This window comes from Sceloporus occidentalis, unplaced genomic scaffold (genome assembly GCF_023333645.1).
Source record: "Sceloporus occidentalis isolate IW3139 unplaced genomic scaffold, rSceOcc1.0.p SCAF_5, whole genome shotgun sequence".
In the NCBI taxonomy this organism is placed as follows: Eukaryota; Metazoa; Chordata; class Lepidosauria; order Squamata; family Phrynosomatidae; genus Sceloporus; species Sceloporus occidentalis.
In genome coordinates this window covers 136626473-136647054 of record NW_028316985.1, presented here as the reverse complement: position 1 = coordinate 136647054, position 20582 = coordinate 136626473, and the positions used below count along the sequence as shown (strand labels likewise).

Sequence of the window (20582 nt, the reverse complement as noted above, 5' to 3'; positions counted from 1 at the left end):
CCAGCATTCCCTGAAGATGCCAACCACAGATGTTGGCAAAATATCAAGAATAAACTTTTCTAGAACATGGCTACATAGCCGGAAAAACCCACAAAAAACTATGGATGCCAGCCATGAAAGCCTTCGAGCCCACTGTATATGTTTGTGAAAAACAATAATAAAAAATTTACAGAAAGGGTGACAGTGTGAGACTGAATTCAACATGCTGCTGGTACAACTATTGGAATCTTCTCCCTTCCTCCATAGCTCTCTGTGCTACCCTCAAATCAGGATTTCCCCTTCTTCCACTTTCAAGAATTAGTAATGGGGGCATTATGGGGATGTTGTGCATGACAGAGAGATAATTCTCTCCAGGTTTTTCTGGATTCCACCATTCTGTCAGCAGTGACACACCTTGGATCCTCTCTGTGGCTAATAGTTGCATGCTGTCACTGCACTAGATTAGAGTTGCTCTTTGCCATTTCTTATTTTGGTGTGCTTTAAGTATGTCTTCAAAGAAAAGGACCTAGTAAGACCTAGTATGACTTAATGAATACATAATCAAAGCATTCACCTGTGTTAATTCATTGCTGTCCACAAGACCATTGTTGTCTGAATCATAATATTTAAACATCTGATCCACCAATAATTTCTTCAAAGCCATTTTATCTTCGAAACTTCTTCCTCTTGTTTGCAGCATATATCTTCGGTTTTGTAGATCCAGCAGAAGATTTTTCATCTTTTTGTAGTCAACAGACTTACAGTTGTCCCCTGTCAAGATAACATCATATTTAAGATTATTTGGACTAACATTAAAAAGGAGGTTTTCTAGAAAAGATAGGTTAGCATTACTAGTTAACACAAATGCTACAGATAAAACCTGACCTTTCAGCATGTCTAAATATGCTGAGATCTAAACCTACATACCAGAAAAAATACATGAGAAAAGATAGCAATAATGTTGGATTTTAAAAAGTGAGGTGGAATTTTCAGAAATGCTCAGTGCAAATTGAATGTATTTAATCTGAGAAAGACATTTAGCAACTGAACAAACAAGCAAGGGTGTAGCCACACTGTAGAATTAAAGCAGTTTGACACCACTTTAACTGCCATGACTATCCTACAGAGTCCTGGGATTTGTAGTTTGCTAAGGCACCAGATCTCTGTGACAAACAAGATTAAATACCTCACCAAACTACAAATCCCAGGATTCTGTAGGATAGAGTTTTGGCAGTTAAAGTTGTGTCAAACTGCTTTAATTCCACCTCAACATTAGGAGGAACTTCCTGACAGTAAGGGCTGTTCGACAGTGGAACAAACTCCCTCGCAGTGTAGTGGAGTCTCCTTCTTTGGAGGTCTTTAAGCAGAGGCTGGATGGCCATCTGTCTGGGATGCTTTGATTGAGAGTTCCTGCATGGCAGGGGGTTGGACTGGTTGGCCCTTGTGGTCTCTTCCAGCTCTACGATTCTATGATTCTATGATTCTGTAGTGTGGATACACCTCTAGAAATAATGACTGATTTTTAGAACAATTTGCAAAAAAAAATTGTTTTATAGAACAAATTGTTCCAAAACATAAATGCCAGTAATAATAATAATAAAACAAACAAACAAACATGATAGCCAGAGGTCTATATAATTGCATCCATACATGAAAAACAGATTTAACTCAGTTGATGAAAAGCATAGGGATAACAAAAGAAAATAACTTCAAATTCAGTTTGAGAGAAAAGTGAAACTTCCAATGAATGTACTGAACAAGAGTTCAATTTTATACTTTAAAATGTCAATACAATTACCTAGGCAATCGTTATGCATGCAAGTTTTACTCACAGAATTCAATCACTTCCTAATGATGACATTTTTCATATGTCTCTGAAAATAATTTCAGTTCTAAAGTATGAAGAATGGGTCAATTACAGGAGCTAATAAGGCTCACAAACAGAAGTAGAAGGGAGATTGAGAGAACTGTCACCGTTGACATGTCAAGTTTCTCTGGCATAAATGATGTTATATGGATGGGGGGCAATCTTAATTAAAAGACATCCGTTACACTCATGATTTATTTAAAAATAGCAATTAAACACATACAAGGAAATGTATGGCCAATTAACTCTGGTATAGACAGCATCCATTCTTAAGATTAAGAGGCTTGTATTGATTAGTGAACAACCCTGTGTGCTTGAGTCCACTAAATGCATGATAGCTACTCAGATACTTCTGATCTCTGTAGCAATTCTGGGCATAAATTCCTTTGTGAAAGAAAGAAAGAAAGAAAGAAAGAAAGAAAGAAAGAAAGAAAGAGTGCACCTCGTGGCTTTTTTCAAAGGTTTTATTGTTCAATTCTAGCATGAATTTCTAGCTGCTGAGGAAGGATCCAGCCATGACAGACCATATGATGACATACTCACTTGTGCTTAATGCCCTTGATATGCCTTATACTGTCTATTGACTCAGTCACTGTCATCATGGCATCCATCCCTGTGGCTGCCACCATCTATGGTTTCATGTTACTATCTTATCTTCAGAGACAAGCAATGTAAGAGGTAGTCTGCCAATTCCTTTCCTTATTGTCAATCTGTCTCTTTCCCTATAAGAAAATGAAAAGCTACTCCCTTTGAATCTTTTCCTCTGCCCCTTTTTTTGACACACACATACACAAGGGGGACAATCCCAATTTTTTTTTTTACAGGATGCCATTTCTTGATTGTACCTGATACAATAATCATTTTAAGAATAAGAAAATATTCTCATTCTGCATAGTCCCCTCTCAGCAGTTAAAGCATACACATGTGTGAATGCTCACACATACACATAAATACATTTGTGTGTTGTTTGTTACCACAGTATTATCTCATTTCATTCAATAATGAAGGAAAAAATAGATTACAAAATATGGAACAAATGAAAAAAAACAAATGAAACAAATATGAAAACAGGGTTATTTCTTCAAAATATGTCAAATAAGATAGAAGAGATCAGAGAAATAGTTTTTCTGTAACTCTCTACTGGTACAAATATCTCCCAAGGAAAGACATCTTGTGTTTGTATTGTTTTATTATAGATGCCATTGCTGAGGATGTAGAGCCTGGAAAAGTTCTCTTTTGACTACAGTTCCAAGGATCCCCTAATTCAGCATATCAACATGAATTCTGTGACCTATGATTCAAAAAATAACTTTCCCAAGATTTGGTTTTGTATATATATTAGAAAAGGTAGCCATATTTACGCACACTATTTTGACAGAGTTGCTTGGAGCAGTATAATAGCTGTAATTTCTTTCACTATGTATCTGCTCACTGCCTGCTGCACATCTCTTCGTTTTTGAATTGCAATCTGGGCCATGCTAGTGAAGAAGCCATCCAAAATATTTTCCATTTCAGCCAGAAACATATTCAAATCAAGTCAGTATCCAAACATCCAACCACTTTGATCTTTTGGAAAAGCGGTATATAAATAAAATTTATTATTATTATTATTATTATTATTATTATTATTATTATTACATGAAAGCCAATTATTATTATCATAATGCACAATAACAATGAAGATAGCTTAGTGTACAAGTGGGGAAATACACGTTTTGAGCTAAATCACCTACATCTTACACACATACAATTTTATTTTTCATTTCTAGAGGTCAGGTAAGAGGTCAGGTAGCCAATGTAATTAAGATATTCTCATTTTCTCCTATTTCCCACAGAATCATCTGTGAACTCCCTTGCCTGTAAATAGTCATTTTCTCTCTCTCTCTCTCCCTCCCTCCCTCTCTGTTCTTCACTTGTGTGCACAGAAATAGCATTTGGCAGTTACAGAGAGAAAATAAAACACTAATTTTAATAATTCCTGGAGGTTTTAAAAGAAATCTCCATAATAAATTATTGTTTTGGTCTGAGTCCACAAGACAAACCAACCAAGAGTTAGCATCAAAATAAAAGGCAGGGTGAGAAAGTATCAGACACAGTTATTTATGTAGAATTCAAGGAATGTTATCTATAATCTGTAAAGGATACATGCATTTTATTGGCACATTTAGGAATGACGATCTGACAAATATCATTATGAATTCCATTATAAATTTTCATTACAATTACAGTGCACCCTTCCCTTACATGGGGGTCCATTCCGGAACCACCATCACCCACTCGTAAAGGAAATACTGTGTATGGTAGAGACCCATTGAAAACAATGGGGCTTGTACCTGTGGCACAGTGTAGTGTGCATGTCATGGGCACACATGCCATTGCCTCTTCCAGTGCGTGGTTTTCAGCATAAACTGAAAGCCACATATGGTGTGCCTGTGTATGATGCGGGCACACTGTATTTCATAATTTCCTTATGTTATAAGGATATTTTACTTTCTGTGGGCTGCATACAATGCAGGGGTGTCTCTGCATCAGGTGAAACCTGGTGTGGGGGACAGGACTTCTGGTGATGTTTCTGGAAGTCCAGGGCCAGAAAACTGTTCGTGGGGGGCTGAAGCCATGTCCCTGTACCCCCGGCAGAAACGACCAATGCCCGTGCAAGATCATGGAGCACTGGTGCAGCCTGGTGACTGCCACTGCACACCAAGGAGCATCAGTGCAGGCCCATGGAGCACTGGTGCAGCCTGGTGATTGCCAGTGCAGAGCAAGGAGCATCAGTGCAGGCCCATGGAGCACTGGTGTAGCCTGGGGAGTGCCAACTCAGCCTGTGATGTGCCAGGGTGGCCTGGGGAGTGCTGGTGCAGGCCCGGCAACACTTCAAGGTCTGGGGATCATCCGCAGGGGGCGGGGAGATGACCGGTTGTCACCCCCCCTTCTGGGGTGTCACCTGGTGTGGCCCGCACCCCCTGCATCCCCCAATGATGCTACTGATACAATAATATATGATTTATTCTTCTGCAGGCAATATGCTAACATTTTATTTGTAGTAAAGTGTTCTATAACATGTATTTATTTCAATGTTAGTGAATGAGTGATATCCTTCTTTGACTGGCAAGCTACCTTGGTAGCTTAGGAAGCTTTCAGGAACTACACTGATGGTAAACAATGAGTGAGGCTAGTACAAGAGAGTACAGATGCATTTATCTTTACCTCCTCTCTCATACAGACAGACAGACAACATTATGCTCAGACATACTCCCTCACCAGGCACAGACACACACAATGACATACTGATTGGTTACAGAAGAGGAGTGGACTATTGAAGTTTCTGAGTGATGGATAAATTGGTGACACTGTTCAAAGAAAAATAATTGGACATTTAAAAAAAAGATTGGAAATTATTTTTGTCTTCTATGAAGAGGAAGGAAGGGAAGTTTGCAAAAACTGAGGCTTGAAACAATTTTGTGCAATTATTCCGGTCAGAGGTAATACAAAAATAAGACAGCATTTACTAAGAAATCACATACTCTGAGTGTTAATATTTTCAGGCGTGGGAAGTGGGAAGTCAAGTATCATTTGTGTCAGTGGTGTTAAGTGGGTTTGTGTTTATTGTGTTAACTGTTATAGGTGCATATAGGGGGAAGGAGTTTCAGGAATTGTGGGATGGAGACAATGTAGATTAGTTTTTAAAGTTATGTTTGTAGTTTAGTGTGAAACTGTGTTATGTTTGTAACTGAGTGTTTTTAAATTATGTATATTTTGTATTATTTATATTTATACAAACACAAGCACATCTATGAAATCAATCAATTAATGTCTGACCTATGTTGCACAGTTCTTCCAATGTGCTTGTGCATTTGAACAAGGAAAGAAAGCAAGGAAAGTGATGTGAGTGAGAAAGACTTTTTGGAGTTTGTGAGCAGAAAGAAAAGGTTACTGAACTGTTTTTCTTTTACCATCCTAGGTGGGATAAGTATGGAGAGAGACAAAACAACTTCAGTCTTGGTATTGCTGAGAGGAAAGAGTTTCCTTTTCTGACTTAGAAAGAGCTTTTTTGTTTGTTTGTTTGTTTGTTTTTGAGGGAGGAACTGAAATCTTGCATGTGGCTGTAAGGGGTCACCTCTACTTTCATAGGTTGGGAGTGAGAAACTGAAGCCTGTCTTCTACATTTGATAGAAGCCTGGTGGAGATGGCACAGCAGAAGACAAGCTGTTTCTTTCCTTTTCTCTTCCCCCACCCTGCCCATGTACTTTCTAGATCTGGGAAGCCTGCTGAAGAAGACACAACAGAAGAGCTGAGTTTTTTCTTGTCTGCATGCTCCTTTGAAGAGGAACTATCACCAATTGGCAAGACAACTCACCCCAGTCAAGCCCCTCTTGGGATCAGCACTTCCTTGTCTTTTCTATCTGGATAGTATATGCCCATTTCTCTAGGCTGGAAAAGGTAGGCTCTGATGTTTTATGCTTTAAATATCTTAAATTGGTGGTAGGTTGAATAAAATTTCTACCTTTGTGGCTACTTCAGCTCTGTTCACAGACATGTTCCTGGTCTCCACTGATTCCCTACAGAACTAACCTCCCTACTTTTTATCAATTTATATCATGATGCAAGGAATGCAACTCAAATGTAAATCAAGATCTACTTTTTTATTTCATTCATCCCCACTGATATAGACACTGCTCTGTTTGACATACTGAGCCAGGAAAAGAACAGTATTGATCAGTGATAGGGTACATGACAGTGGAAAATGTACAGGTGAAATTGATCTTGATAAGAACTACTATGGCCACTCTTCTAGAAATTAAACAAGGATTTTGTTCATTCAACTCAAAATATAAGAATGCCACTGCTTCAATATATGCCAATGCTCAGCTTATGTAAAAATTGTTTATGTGGGAACTGTATTCTAACAAGTGGAGCTATACTGAATAAAAGACTAAATGATTGTGCAGTTAGATAAAACTCCTAATGGAAGATAATATGGCTAACCTTTCCATCTTGTGCTCTTTTTGTATAATTTTCAAAGGTTTCTTCAAATGATTCATGAGTTCAAGCAATTTGTGTTTTGCTTCTCACCCATCTATGCCATAATTTGCTTTTCAATACTTGTGATTTATGTCATCTTTTTTATTGGCTTCAAATAGTGGCTAAGGTAATAAATCCACCTTTTCCCCTCATACACATGGAGAAAAACATTACGACACTGAGCCAACAAAATTGTCCTTTTTTTACCCTTATTCTCTATATGAAATAATTATTCAAAATGCATGCTTTTTCATAATATAAACTTGATGAAACATTTTCATCTCCTTATCTTCAGCAATCCATTGTTCTTGTTTGGCAGTTACTTTGGAGACAGCTACAAACCAGATATAAAAGTGCTGTTGTTCTCACAGGTGAACTTTAAGATATTATGCCTAAAAAAGTGCTATATTCTTCAAGGGTGGCAAATGACATGGGCACCAGAGTCCAATTCTTTCCACGTCTGCAAGTTGCAACCTTCAACATGGCAACATAGACTTTCTCTCAGAAGAGTGACTAGATGTGACATTAAAGTCCATCGAACTGGCCCTGGAACGAGCCTGTAGCGTTCCAAAACGGAACATTCTGGGGACAGGAGGCGGCGGGCACGCATTTTATCACACAGCGAGAACTCTACCACCACCATTGAGCATCCCCATCCCATTCGAGATGCATCCCAGAGGGGGCGATTTTCAGGAACACTTGAGAAGTGTTCCCGGAAATCACCCCCTGGGGAACACATCCAGAACAGACGGGGATGCTCGGTGGCAACAGCAGTGTTCTTGCTGTGTGATAAAATGCATTCCCTGCCACCTCCCATCCCCAGAACGTTCCGTTTTGGAATGCTACAGGCTTGTTCCAGGGCCAATGCGATAAAGAACTATGTTGAAAATAAATTTATTGGGGGTATATTCTGGGCAGCAGGATAGGGTGGACAGAAGTGTTTTTGGCCATTAAGGAGTTTCTACATGAATTTCTGAGTGCAGTCCCTGGAGCTATAGTGGCAAGAAATGGAAGTGCACTTAAAGGAGATTATCGCACAGTGTAAAAAAGTAACTTACCACTGCTGAATTGAATTCTAATTCAGGCTGCATATAGATACTATCACATGCATTTTGCCATTCACACTGCTGGCTGGGTGCACTCGGGTTATGTCTGACTAGAATCAGAGCCAAGCCAGCTTTTTTTCAAAGCTGGGAACTTCCCAGCTTTGAAAATCGGTGGCAAAATGTGTGTGATAGTATCCTGAAGCAGTCCAAATTAGAATTCAATTCTGCAGGGATTTTCCTGACATGTGTGTCAGGCAATTCTGACAAATCCCTTGATCTCTGGATTAGGGAAGTGGCCAGGGCAGTGGACAAGATCACTCTTGATCATCTTCTCCCATGGTGTGGAACTGAACTGACCTCCTGATCCTCTTAGGAACTGGCAGCAATGAAAAAAGTGCTACTGTGACAATGGCAGAAACACTGGAGAGGCTCTGACTGAACACAAGCTATAGCATGGGTAATTTTGCCCCCTGCTGCTCAATTTGTGCAAAAAAAAAATGGACATGAGGAAGGGGATTTGGAGGTTTTGAAGAACTGGAGGAAGTTTCAAGGGCTGCAAATCTAGGGTGCACTTTCTATGCCCATGTACTACTTGTGCCTATGGGCTATATTTCCCCTGCCACTCCACTATTTGTGCTGACAGCATCTGTTCCAAAGTAAAACAAGCACATAATACAGAATGGGTTAAAACTGTCCTCTACTTGCATGCATGAGGTACAGGACAAGGATCCAATGTTATTCAACCAAACTCTCAGTCTGCATACTGCCTTAGTATTTGGGAACAATAGGAATAGGTCAGTGCTATGGATCTCTAACATAGGGGCCTCTGGGCACTTCTGTTTGCACATATCAGACCAAAATTAAGGACCAGAGCCTTGAAGCCACCATCCCAAGGTCAGTTTGAGGGAGTATGATGCAACAATGCTCTCTTATCCCAGAAAGTGGTACTGCTGTTTGTCTATTCTGCAGTGATAACAGTTGTAATGAAAGTAACACTACAGCCTCACAGGTTCAAACTGTAGAAAGATAAAAATACTGCTCTGCGCTATCAACTGGCATTCAACTTTCATTGACAATAATACAAAAATACTAGGTGAATGGGTGATGTAGCAAGCAATGGCTGAGGTTATTTGCCCTGGGGAAAACAGAGAGCTCTTCTAGAACATGGCCACATAGCCTGAAAAAACCACAAAAAACTATGGATGCCGGCCATGAAAGCTTTTGACTTCACAGAGTCAGTATCATGCAGTGATTTCAGCGCTGAACTATCTCTGGTAATCAGGGTCTGATTCCTCATTTGGCCATGGAAACCCACTGGTGACCTTGGGCAAATCACACACTCCCAGCCTCAAGAAATCTTGTGACAGATTTGCCTTAGGGCTGCCACAAATTTGAAATGCCTTGGAGGCACACAACAACAAAACAGCAAAATATAAAGAAAGCAAGAACCCAAGCAATCATACAAAAACCAGAAAGTGGACTTTTCTCTTGTAAAACAAAAGCACAAAGGAATTGGATACCTTGTTTTGAACATAATTAGTGCTCCCCGAAATCTCCTGAAAACACTACCAAGACAAAACATGTGCTCTCCATGTCCTTTGTTTAACACTGACTAACCTTCAATGTGGTAGTAGCACAATGGTAATAGTAGGGGCTGCAGAGCCTGGTGCATGGTTGCCAATGAAACCCACATCTCCTAGAAGTTGCCCACCCCTCCTTACAGCTTGAAAGTAAAGGTAGCAAATGTTTGGCTGGAATGGACTAACCACAGTAATATATACAGGAGAATGGTTCATATGGTAACAGATCACTATTTTTACATGAAAATATAGAAGGATTTTTAAAAGATATAAGTAGAAAAGATGAGCAAAGACAATCACATTTGTGGTTTACACTGACGGATCATTTATCCTAAATTATGTGCATTACTAAAATAGTCTTTTCTGAAATCCAATTTACCACATCAAAGCAATTATATATGCTCAGTCCCAAAAAGTGAACAAGAATCACACACCAATTCCAATTTAAGCAGCTCATCAATAATATAAATTAATGACTGAGACCAAATACAAAATGTAGAACAATCAATAAACAGAATAAACTCGCAATTATTTAAACTGACATGCTTTGCCAAATAAATCAATTAGATGGCATGGACAGCATCAAGATTTTTTTGCACTGTGGGGAAAAATAAACTGAATAATTTTGAACACTTAGAGAAAATAAGATGCTGCTTTCATTCAACAGAGAACAATTTCAAAGCTTGTTTCATAGCTGTTTGTGAGAGTAGGTTTTTATTATCTTGCATAGCTGTTCAACATTGTGGTGTAAAACCAGATAAAGAGATGAGTTAGCAAATGTTGGAAGAATGATCACACAGGTGGTTCCTGTTCCTAGGGCAGATTCAAATGATCATATTACAAAAATACCAAATAGAATTTAGTGAATACTTATCTGGCTGTAGGAAGCTTTTGTCATAGAATAATCCCCTGTTTTGTGAATTCTCCAAAATGGCACAGCACCAGAGAAACAATCTTTCTTCACCTGAATTTGCAGGAAGCAGCAGAGGTTATAAAGTCTCTCCACCTCACTCCAGCAATCCTGATCAAGGTTACAATTTCCCATGCTGCTGTTAGCAAAACTGGAACACCAACCTGTTCCTTCTTACTGAACTGATGCTGGATCAACATCAATATGGAAAGATCCCTGGGCAGCAGGTTACTCAGCTCATGTTGTGTGCTTCAAGTAATTTCTGGTTTATGGTGACCCTAAAGTCACAGGGGTTTCTTGGGCTTGCCCAAGGTCGACAGTGAATTTCCAAGTCTGAGCAGGCAATCAAACCCAGGTCTCTAGTTTCATAGTCCAGCACTCTAACCACTGTGTTATTGCTGCTGTTAACTACCTTCAAGTAGATCTCAACCTATGGTGATCACTACACCAAAAATAAATCTACAATGACTTATCACTCACCAGTTATTTAATCAGTAGAAATATGCTATTATGTTAGAACTTCCAAGTTGTCTCGTGCTGATAAGTTGTTGTTGATGTTGTCATTATTATTATTATGATTGTTATTGTTATCATCATTATCACTATTTTATTCATTTATATCCCACCTTAGTTAAAAACATATAAAAAACTATGCAAAAACCTCAATGCACATACAGATAAAAAGGTTATTTAGAAAGCTATTAAATTATTTATTAAATTAAAACAATAAACATTTAACACAATCAAATTCATTAAAAGGCAATATAAACCATAAAATAGTTGTTTCAATGCTTATTTATTTATTTATTAGTTATACCTACTTTGGGTTAGCAGCTGAGTCCAATGGATTTCTAATCAGTTATGCTGAATTCAACTGAATTTAATCTTAGGTAAATGTAGGTGGGGTTAAAACCTCCTTTTAAGTGAAGAGGGCCCAACAAAAGTATTGTTTTGGAATAATCAGTTATGAAGTAGAGTGAGTTTGGATGTGACTCCAGAACTGTACAGGTATTCCTATTCAAAAATCTGTGTAGAAGAATGTCACTTTTCATGTAAGATATATTAAAGCTCCGGCTTATTCTTTAATCTTTAACTTTCATAGTACTAAATTGGTATTAATCAGACTTGGAACATTAGCTTAAAAATTAATTTGTTTCTCTAATAATGAGCTCAAAAAGTAATATGCTATTGATATTACTAATAGTGAAAATCATCCAATCAATCTATTAACTGTTATGCTAATCTCTGCTTTAAAAAACATAAGCAATATTTATATCAGAGTTCCTACTCCATGTAAAGGTTTTGCAGTCTGCAAATCATAGCTTATTTCACTGTAAAAGCTTCCTTGGCTTTAAATTGTCACATATATGTAACCCCAGATCAGAGATATGAGCAAAGGAATCATATAAAAACTTGATATTCATTATGCCATTAAAAAAAAAAACCCTTTGTTAGATGGGGAAAAAAGTGTTTCTCCCTCATTTTTATAACAGCCCAACAAAATAACATACATTTTGGTTCAGGTATCAAATGAAATATACTGAGGTCAAATTAAGGGACATTAAATTAAAGAGAAATTCCTAATGCTACTTTCCAAAACTAGGCAGATGTCCTCTATCTTCATTAATTGTTCAAAGAAGTGTTTTGATAGTGTGATTTTCTAGATATCCATCATCTAATTAAGTTATAGAGATAGGAGTGTTTGTGGTTAGAATAGAGATATCAGATTATTAGAGACAGAGCAGATGAACACTCATGGATGCTTGACAAAATCAGGACCAGCAACATGGATGGTTGTAGTGGACGATGCTGTTGAGAGGTAAAGGGAGGTGACTAGAATATCTATTGTCTGGCTTGCAATGACTATCTGGAACATGTATAAATATTTCCTTCAAAAAAACCCTGGTAGATTCTTTCTTACTAAATTTTGTGGTCCAGCCCTCTGGAAAGTGTTGTCAACAACTCCAGTGATTGTTATTGAAAGGTATGTATCTTTTGGATGTGAAAAATACTGTAATTTTATATAATTTTTATGAGATATGCTTTATTTAGTATTTATAACAGATTTATATCTGTGTTTTGTTTTTAGCCCATGAAGAAGGCATGTTTCAATATAAGTCAAAAGATGTAGGGGATTTAAAAAGAATAAAGGCTTGACTCCTTTCTGGCTCTCTAATGGATCCTTTTCAGTCTGGCTTTTGTTCATTACACTCGACTGAGATAGCTCTTGCCAAGATTACTGATGATCTTCTCTTGGCCAAATCAAAAAGTCTCTACTCAGTATTGATTCTTCTTGATCTTTCCTCTGCTTTCGATACTGTTGATCATGGTCTTGTGGTGGATCTGCTCCAGGATCTTGGTTTTTTTTATTGTGTCCTTAACTGGTTCAGATCCTACCTTTCTCACAGGTCATTTGCTGTGATTGCTGGAGGCCAAGTCTCCGCTCCTGTGTCACTGTCCGTTGGAGTTCCACAGGGCTCCATTTTGGGCCCATTGTTATTTTCTCTTTATACTTTTTCTCTAGGTAACCTTATTGGCTCCTACAGTTTTCAGTATCACTGATGACACTCAACTGTATTTTTCCACTCTGGAACTGAACAGTGAGTGTCATCATGTCTATCTGCTATTTCTGCTTGGATGCTCCGTTGGAGCCTTAAGCTCAATATGGACAAGGTTGAGCTACTTGTTCTCCCGCCAAAGTCAACTCTGTATTATTCATTCTCACAGTTAGTGGCACTAACATTCAACCTGTGAAGGAAGCGTGTAGCGGTTTCATTTTCAATTGTTCCCTTTCATTCATTCCTCAAATTCTGGCCATGGCAAAGTCATAGCATTTCTTTCTTTACAACCTAACCTTTTTTTCAGTTTTTACTGCTAAGACTCTCGTTCATGCACTGGTCATTTCTCGCCTCGATTACTGTAATTCTTTGCTAACTGGGCTTCCTCTTTCCCATCTTGCCCCCTTGATTTCAGTGTAACACTCTGCCGCTAGGATAATTTTTCTGCCTGCCGTTATGATCATGTCACTCCATTACTGTCATCCCTTCACTGGCTCCCGATCCCATTTAGAATCTGTTATAAGCTGTTATTACTAACTTTCAAAGCCCTTCATAGATTGGCCCCCACCTACCTGTCAGCACTTGTTTCCCCCCTATCTTCGCAGGGACGAAGCCAAGGGGGGATCCTTGGGGTTTGGACCCCCCTCCATTAGAAAAATGAATGGTGCATGCTGCTGCGCCGCCACACCCAAGCCCCATTATAATGGTGGCACTTAGTCTGGAACCCCCTTCCTAAAATCCTTGCTACGTCCCTGCTATTCGCTCTCTGTGCTCCAGTGATTTGGGGCTGCTGATTCAGCTGAGGATTTCCTCTGTCCCTACATGGATACACCCCTTCTCCCATGCTGCCCTCTATTTTTGGAATCTCCTTCCCATGAACTTGCGGACCACCGACATCTCTACATTACTTTAAGTCTAAGCTAATGACTGTTCTATTCAGGGAAGCCTTCCAACTTTCATCTTGATTTTATGTTCATACTATTTGTATTAATTTACATTTCATGTATTGTTTTAACCTTGTTATAGTAATATTTTACTAATTTTATAATCCTGTTTGTGGTTTTAGATTGTGCACCATAGGCAGGCTTTGTTTTTATTTTTGGATTGTTCTTTTCCTCCTTTGTAAAGCACTATGTAAAGCCTATGGTGCTATATAAATAAATGTTGTTGTTGTTATTATTATTATTATTATTATTATTATTATTATTATTATTTCTGTTTTCCTTCCTTCATCATTTTGATCATCTGGCAATTCTAAAGACAGTAACTCAGCAGGCATTGTTTAGTTGTTGTTGTTGTTTTTAAAAAAAACTTACTTATGGTCCATTTGAGGAGTAACAAGAGCAATTAGCAAAACATTGAATCAAAAATGGCAGCTTTCCATGGGATTAACTTTAAAATCTCTTGGAAAGGAAGAATTATAGGAAAAATTCCTCTGCCAGTTGTCCCCATTTCCACTTTTGGAAACCAGCAGCCCATTCACATTAGAGAAATATAGCATTTCTATTCCTCTAACTGCCATGGTTCTGGCCTATGGAATCCTGGGATTGACAGTTTAGGAAGTAATCTCAGCCAGAGCAAAGCGGTTGCCCGACTCGGCGGGCTGACCGCTTTGCCGCTAGACGCAGCGAACGACTACAAGCCCCAGAGTGCTCTGGGGCTTGCCCCAGCTCCCTATTGGTGCGCGGTGCGAAAGGGAGGCCCTTCCGCCCCGCGACGCTCTGGGAGCTGGGCTTGGTGATCGGGAGTTCCGGTCCTCCAGGGCAGATGATTGGTTCAGCTGCCCTGGAGGAGGAGTCTCCTGGTCAGGTGGTACTGAGGGCGGGGCTTAGGCCTATATAGGCCATGCTGCCAGCCCCGGCCCTCAGTCGGCACTTGGCTCCGGATGGTTAGGAGCCAAGCAGGAAGGGAGGAGGAGCTGAGCCTTCACCCACCCACCCACCGCTTGGGTTTGGGTTTTTTGTCACAACTTTGGGGCGGCAGCATAGGCCAGGATCTGCACGGTGTGGTACCAGGGCTACGGAGCTCTGGTTTGGGAGTCAGTCGGGACCCGGGGGCGAATAGGGCAGGCGTATGGCCATTGCGGGGGCCATAACGTGAGAGCGCCTCCCGGTGACTAGGGGCTTAGCAAATATGTGAACGCATGGCAGACATGCGGTCATACGGTGTTCATTAGCCCCTAGGTCATCCCAATGCCTGGTGGGTGCCAGGTTGTGGTTAATCAGACAAACGTGGGGTTGTTTGATTTCGCAGATCCTGACCTCATGCTTTGTGCCAACCCTACCAATGGTTTGCTTAATAAAGTTGTGGCCTTTCCTCCAACACGGTCTCCTGTGGCTATTCGGCAGCAGCATCTGAGGCAAATTCCAGCGTCTCATCAAACTACAAATCCCAGGATTCGACAGGATGGAACCATGACAGTTAAAATGGAAAAAATTGCAATATAATTGTGTAGTGTAAACGGGCCACTGACTTTCTTGCCAGTGTGCCTCTCCACTCTTGGCTCTTCTTGATCTGGAATTCCAGGTTGTTCCTCAATCCCATCTTTTCTTCTCTGGTTTTGCCCTTTAGTCTTGCCTTCTATCCAGTTCTGACTTACTGTTCAGCCTTACTTCTGGCTTTCTACTTCTTCCTGGTTTGTCTTCAGTCCCAACTTTCTCTAGGACTCTTTTTCTAGGCTCATATTGTTATTCTTGCCTACCTGTTAAGCTTGAATAGCTACACAGTGATCCCACTGTGTCCTGGCCCACCCCAGGTTGCTGCCTATCACCTCATCCTGATAGTAAATCTCTAGCAGCTGAGGGATCTTAGCAATAAACTTATTTATTTGGGAATTGATTTTTTCCCCTGAGATGTTCATAATTCATGACTGATTTTCAGGTTGTCACATTACCTTCTTTCCTTTGCTAGCAAAAAGAATGTCAATTTCTAAAGATGAATCACCAAGAGTGCAATAGGAAAAGTCCATTAAAGTTAATAGAACCTAAATGCTTTACTGTGTGCTAAAGTTCCATTAATTTCAATACACTCTCCTTTTCTCTGAGGGGGAAAAATATCCTGTATTTTGCTTAAAATATCTTAATTTTTAGTTGAAAGAAGGAAGAGATGAGAAATGAAGAAAGCCATACAGGTTGGAATGGGATTGGGAAATACCTGCCCTAAAGATACCGGACCCTATCTAATCTTGGAAGCTAAACAAGATCAGCCCTGGTTAGTAACTGGGTGGGAGACTAGCAAGGAATACCAGGGCCTGTAAGCTTTGTTTCAGAGGATGGCAAAGGCAATACACCGCTAAGTATTCCTTGCTACAATCAAAGTGGCTTGCAATGTTAAAAGAATACAAGAATATATACAAACTATCCCCCCCTTAAAAAGAATTAAACAAATTAAGATTAAAATTACATAGTACATGGGAACAATTAAGACAATAATGGTGGGCAGACTCATCACATATATGTGGGGTGGGGGCTCGTTACATGGCCAAGTAGTTTATTCGGGGAAGGCCTGCTAGAAGAGATCCGTCTTAACAGCTTTCTTAATGCTATCTAGATAGGTAATTTGACTGATCTCGTCCGGCAGGCCATTCCACTTTGAGCATGTTTATTGAGTAGTTGATAGGATAGGCATACTTTTAGGTATATGATCAACCATTTACACATGTTGAAAACCTCTTTGATTGTTGTGAGCTACAATTGTTTCAATTCTTTCCATTATTCTTTGTAAACATTATAGTGCAAACTTGGAACATTATCTGGGTCCTTGGTATGTTGTTTTGGCACAACAATTTCTGAGTAGCAATTTTCCATATCCATCACTGGAAACAGCAGTTGTTTGTGAAAAAATATAATAAAACATATTTATATGTATTGCATAGTTTCTGGTATCACACAACTTTATAGACAAAGAAAGAAATCAGATTTCCCCCTTCTTTTGAATGCCTAATAATAGAATTCAATTGTGTCCAGATTTAATCAGTCTTAGAGTACATGCAATGCAATTAATGGGACTTGCTTTAAATACTGCACATACTCATGTATAAGTCTAGACATTTTAGACAAAAATTGCCCCAAAAACCTGGATTGACATCCATGGGCTAATGTAAGTGCTGCACTTTAACTCTTATCATATAAGGAACCATCCCCTTCTCTAAGTAGAGTGGCAAAAGGTGAGAGCTTGGTCCATCCTGGGTGCACCTAAAAGAAGCACCAATCTCTCTTCCCCCCACCCCCCCTCCATGGCACTACTTCTGACCTTTTCAATGCCTAGGCAGGAAAACTGTAGCAGGGGCAGCTCTTTGGTACTTCCTTTAAAACAGGGGCTGAAAGGAATCAGGCTTTGAATGATTTGAATAAGATGTTTGTGTATGTCTGTCAGCTTTTCTGGATTAAAATCAGGCAAAGGTATCACACTAAAGTTAAAGGCTATAATCACTGCTCTCATGCTGCAAGAGAATGTAGGGTACCAAAAGTCCAGTAGCCAAAGGAACATGAGGTATCCGATAACAAACAGTCTGGAGTCAGGAGCCATAAATCAAAGCAGACAGATAGCAAGATAAGGGTTGTAAATCACAGGGTGGTATCTTACAGTAGATGCAGGCTGACAGAGAAACCAAGTTTGTTTCCCAAAGAGCAAATGGGGAAAGCTGCTGACTCAGCTCCAACCAACTTGCAGACTGTATTTCAAGAAGGCATTTCCCAGCTGAGTGCATACAGCCGCTCACTTTTCCATCAGGGGAGTGTCAAGGTTTGTGCCAAATGCCAAAACCATCACTTTCCCCACAGACATGGACCTTCCTCTCCTACCTCCTCCTCTTCTGGAGAACTTAGATAACTCTCAAACTGAGCTGGAGGAGGGCCCAGCTGTGATAGGTATGTTTTGTCTTCTGATGTTGAATTCTCAAGGTGGTGGCAGGGGATGACAGCTAATGTAGTTGCCATTTTCTTTGCTTTACCTTTTCAATCTTTTTAAATGAATGCATGTGTTTTCTTAGCCTCACCTGTGTCTAGTTGTCTCCCCTACCCACCACACAGCCACCATTTACTGTAGTCCCCTCCACATCCATCTAGCCTTTAGGATAAGTACACACAGTTATGCCTACCAGAATTTTACAAGTCCTTTGGCATAAGTTTCTTTTCCTTCATGCTTTACATTCTTTGTTACATATCCCTAAGGTTTACCTTCATCTTATCCATGGGTACATCAATATCCATACATTTGGCCCTAAAACCTAACCTCAAGTCACCTTATATTCAAGTGTATATGATATGAATAAGACCTGTTGATTCAAATAGGTCTCTTTTAAGTATGATTAAATCTGGATCCAAACTCTTGTACTCACTGAGATTTTTGTGAATGAAGGAATCAAACACAGAGGGTGGGAGGGAGGAAGGGAGGGGACAAAGAGAAACTTCTGATAACCCTTTGGGTCATTTTACACATTAAATTAGTGGATTTGTCTTTTCTATCGAAGTCCATAATGCATAAAAAAGGACATTTCTCTCTGTCTGCTTTAGGTCCAGAGAGATGTGTACATGATCTTATTATTTGCAGTAACCAGTCAAAACATGACTTTATGGCTCATGCTCCCTATGGTTGAGATTCATGATGGGTTAGTACCCTAACCAATAGTGTGATTACTTTTTTGTTCCTTCCTTTACCCCATGTAGCACTTCATCCTACCTGGAAAAACTTCTCCAGAGTGTCTTCCAACCCTTCAGAATAGGTTATGAGGCCACATGGGAGAAATAATGTTTCCAATTGTACTAACAAAAAAGTTTTTAATGAGGCTTGATTTCACTAGTGTTTTCTACTTCTGAGTACAAAAGTATAGAATTACATTGTCAGTAATGCCGTTAAACACTAACCTCTTGGGTGTGGAGGGACCCTGTCCCCATACATTAAATTATAGAATTTCAAAGCTTATTTACATTCTCCTTCCTCAAATTCATTAATTATACTAGTATTTGATAAAGATGAGTCATACGATACCAAAGCAGAAATCTATTTCAAATCAACAATTTATCAGGGAATAGCATATAAAATGAAGAGTAAAATCTAGTTTTATGTCTTCCAGCCATCATTTCCAAATTTGAATGAGGTTTATATAAACTCTTCTTTTCTTTAATTAAGGATCAGTATGACACACATTGCTATGGTTTCCACTGTCTGATTACAGTCAGTCTCTGATGTCTTAAAACACAGAGAGACATACACACAAGTCACTTGAATGATGGCATGCACATGGATGCAAACACTATCTAGTTGAAATTAAACTGACATTAAACGATTGACATTAGAATTTCAAAACACTTAGCTCATTCATATCGTATCAGCAGTGCTCCTACTTCATGCCTTCTTGAACAATACAATCCTAACACAGCTCAGCAGTTGTCATATTGTCAAGGAAGGATACACAAAATGAATAGAAAGACTGTCTTGGGAAACTAATAACTACAAAATGATACCTCAGTTTGTAAGCTTAACACTGAGCTAAGACTGAAAGACTTTTTAGATTAAAAAGAAAATGTGGAATATTACTGTTTAGATATCACCTCTGAACAGACCCAGTAATCCCCACCCCCCAATTTGTTATCCATTTGAAATGCATTTGGTGCATTCCTGCATAGAATAAAAGTTTTTTTTTCTTCCTTTTTTTTAAGAACAAAGAAAGGCATGCACATGTGCTGTATTAAAAGCTGGATTGAATTGATATATACAAAATGTAAAAGAGCACTGGTCATTGTTCTAGATAGGCATCATCTCAATAAAGAATGTTATCGAGTGTTCCCTGTAGGAAATACATAAAGTGTGATGCTTTAGTATCAAATAACAATTTCATCAATGGGAACTTCATAAATCAACAGTTAGATAAGTGCAATTGTTTCAATAGGTTTATTTTAGTTAGAACTAACAGCTGGATACAATCTGAATACATTATGCCAGCGGTCCAAAGGAACACTTAGAACAAGAATATGCAAATTGAGGCCCAAAGGCTGAACTTGGCCCCAGAATGCTTTTGGGGCCCTCAATGCTTTCAGAAGCCCCAGACTATCTCTTTTCTAGCCAAAATGAGAGAGCAAATTATTCCTCTTAGAAGCTTCTGGGAACAGCCCCTTATCTTTTAAATATGTTGCAATATTATACATATAGAGAAAGTTTAATGTTGATATGTATTAATAGAGAAACTGGCTCTCTATATTTGAGAACTGGAAGTGGAATTTTCATCTGTCTGGTTTTTATCATCATCACCACCACCACCACCACCATCATCATTATCATCAACATCAATATCATCAGTAATCCATGTAGTCCCCAGAAGTTCAAAAGACATAAAGGTGGCTTGCAAACCTGTCTCAGTTGCCTATCCTTTCTTGACATTAGAGATAATACTGAAGGGAAATGGTGACAGCTAGGATTCACCTGATTAAGAAGTAAAGAGGTCAAAGAAATGTCATATGTTTACTATGGAATATGGCAGTAAGACTAGTTTGGACATATAATTGTCAGGGAAGAAATATATATCCTCTGATTCTCACTGAAATCTAAAAACATTTAATTTTCTCTTTAGTTGAGTTTTAAGAACTGGATATATATATATATATATATATATATATATATATA

At 39.0% G+C, this 20582-nt stretch overlaps 1 protein-coding gene across 3 annotated transcripts in view; it reads right to left on the bottom strand.

Annotated features, from left to right (window-relative positions):
* Nucleotides 1-20582, bottom strand: part of FSTL5 (follistatin like 5) — a 424501-nt gene that overhangs the window by 195197 nt on the left and 208722 nt on the right. For all 3 annotated transcript variants that reach the window (XM_089525584.1, XM_089525583.1, XM_089525582.1), the window contains exon 5: nt 554-750. In XM_089525584.1, coding sequence (XP_089381710.1) covers nt 554-750 — 197 coding nt within the window. The remainder of the gene's footprint in view (nt 1-553; nt 751-20582) is intronic.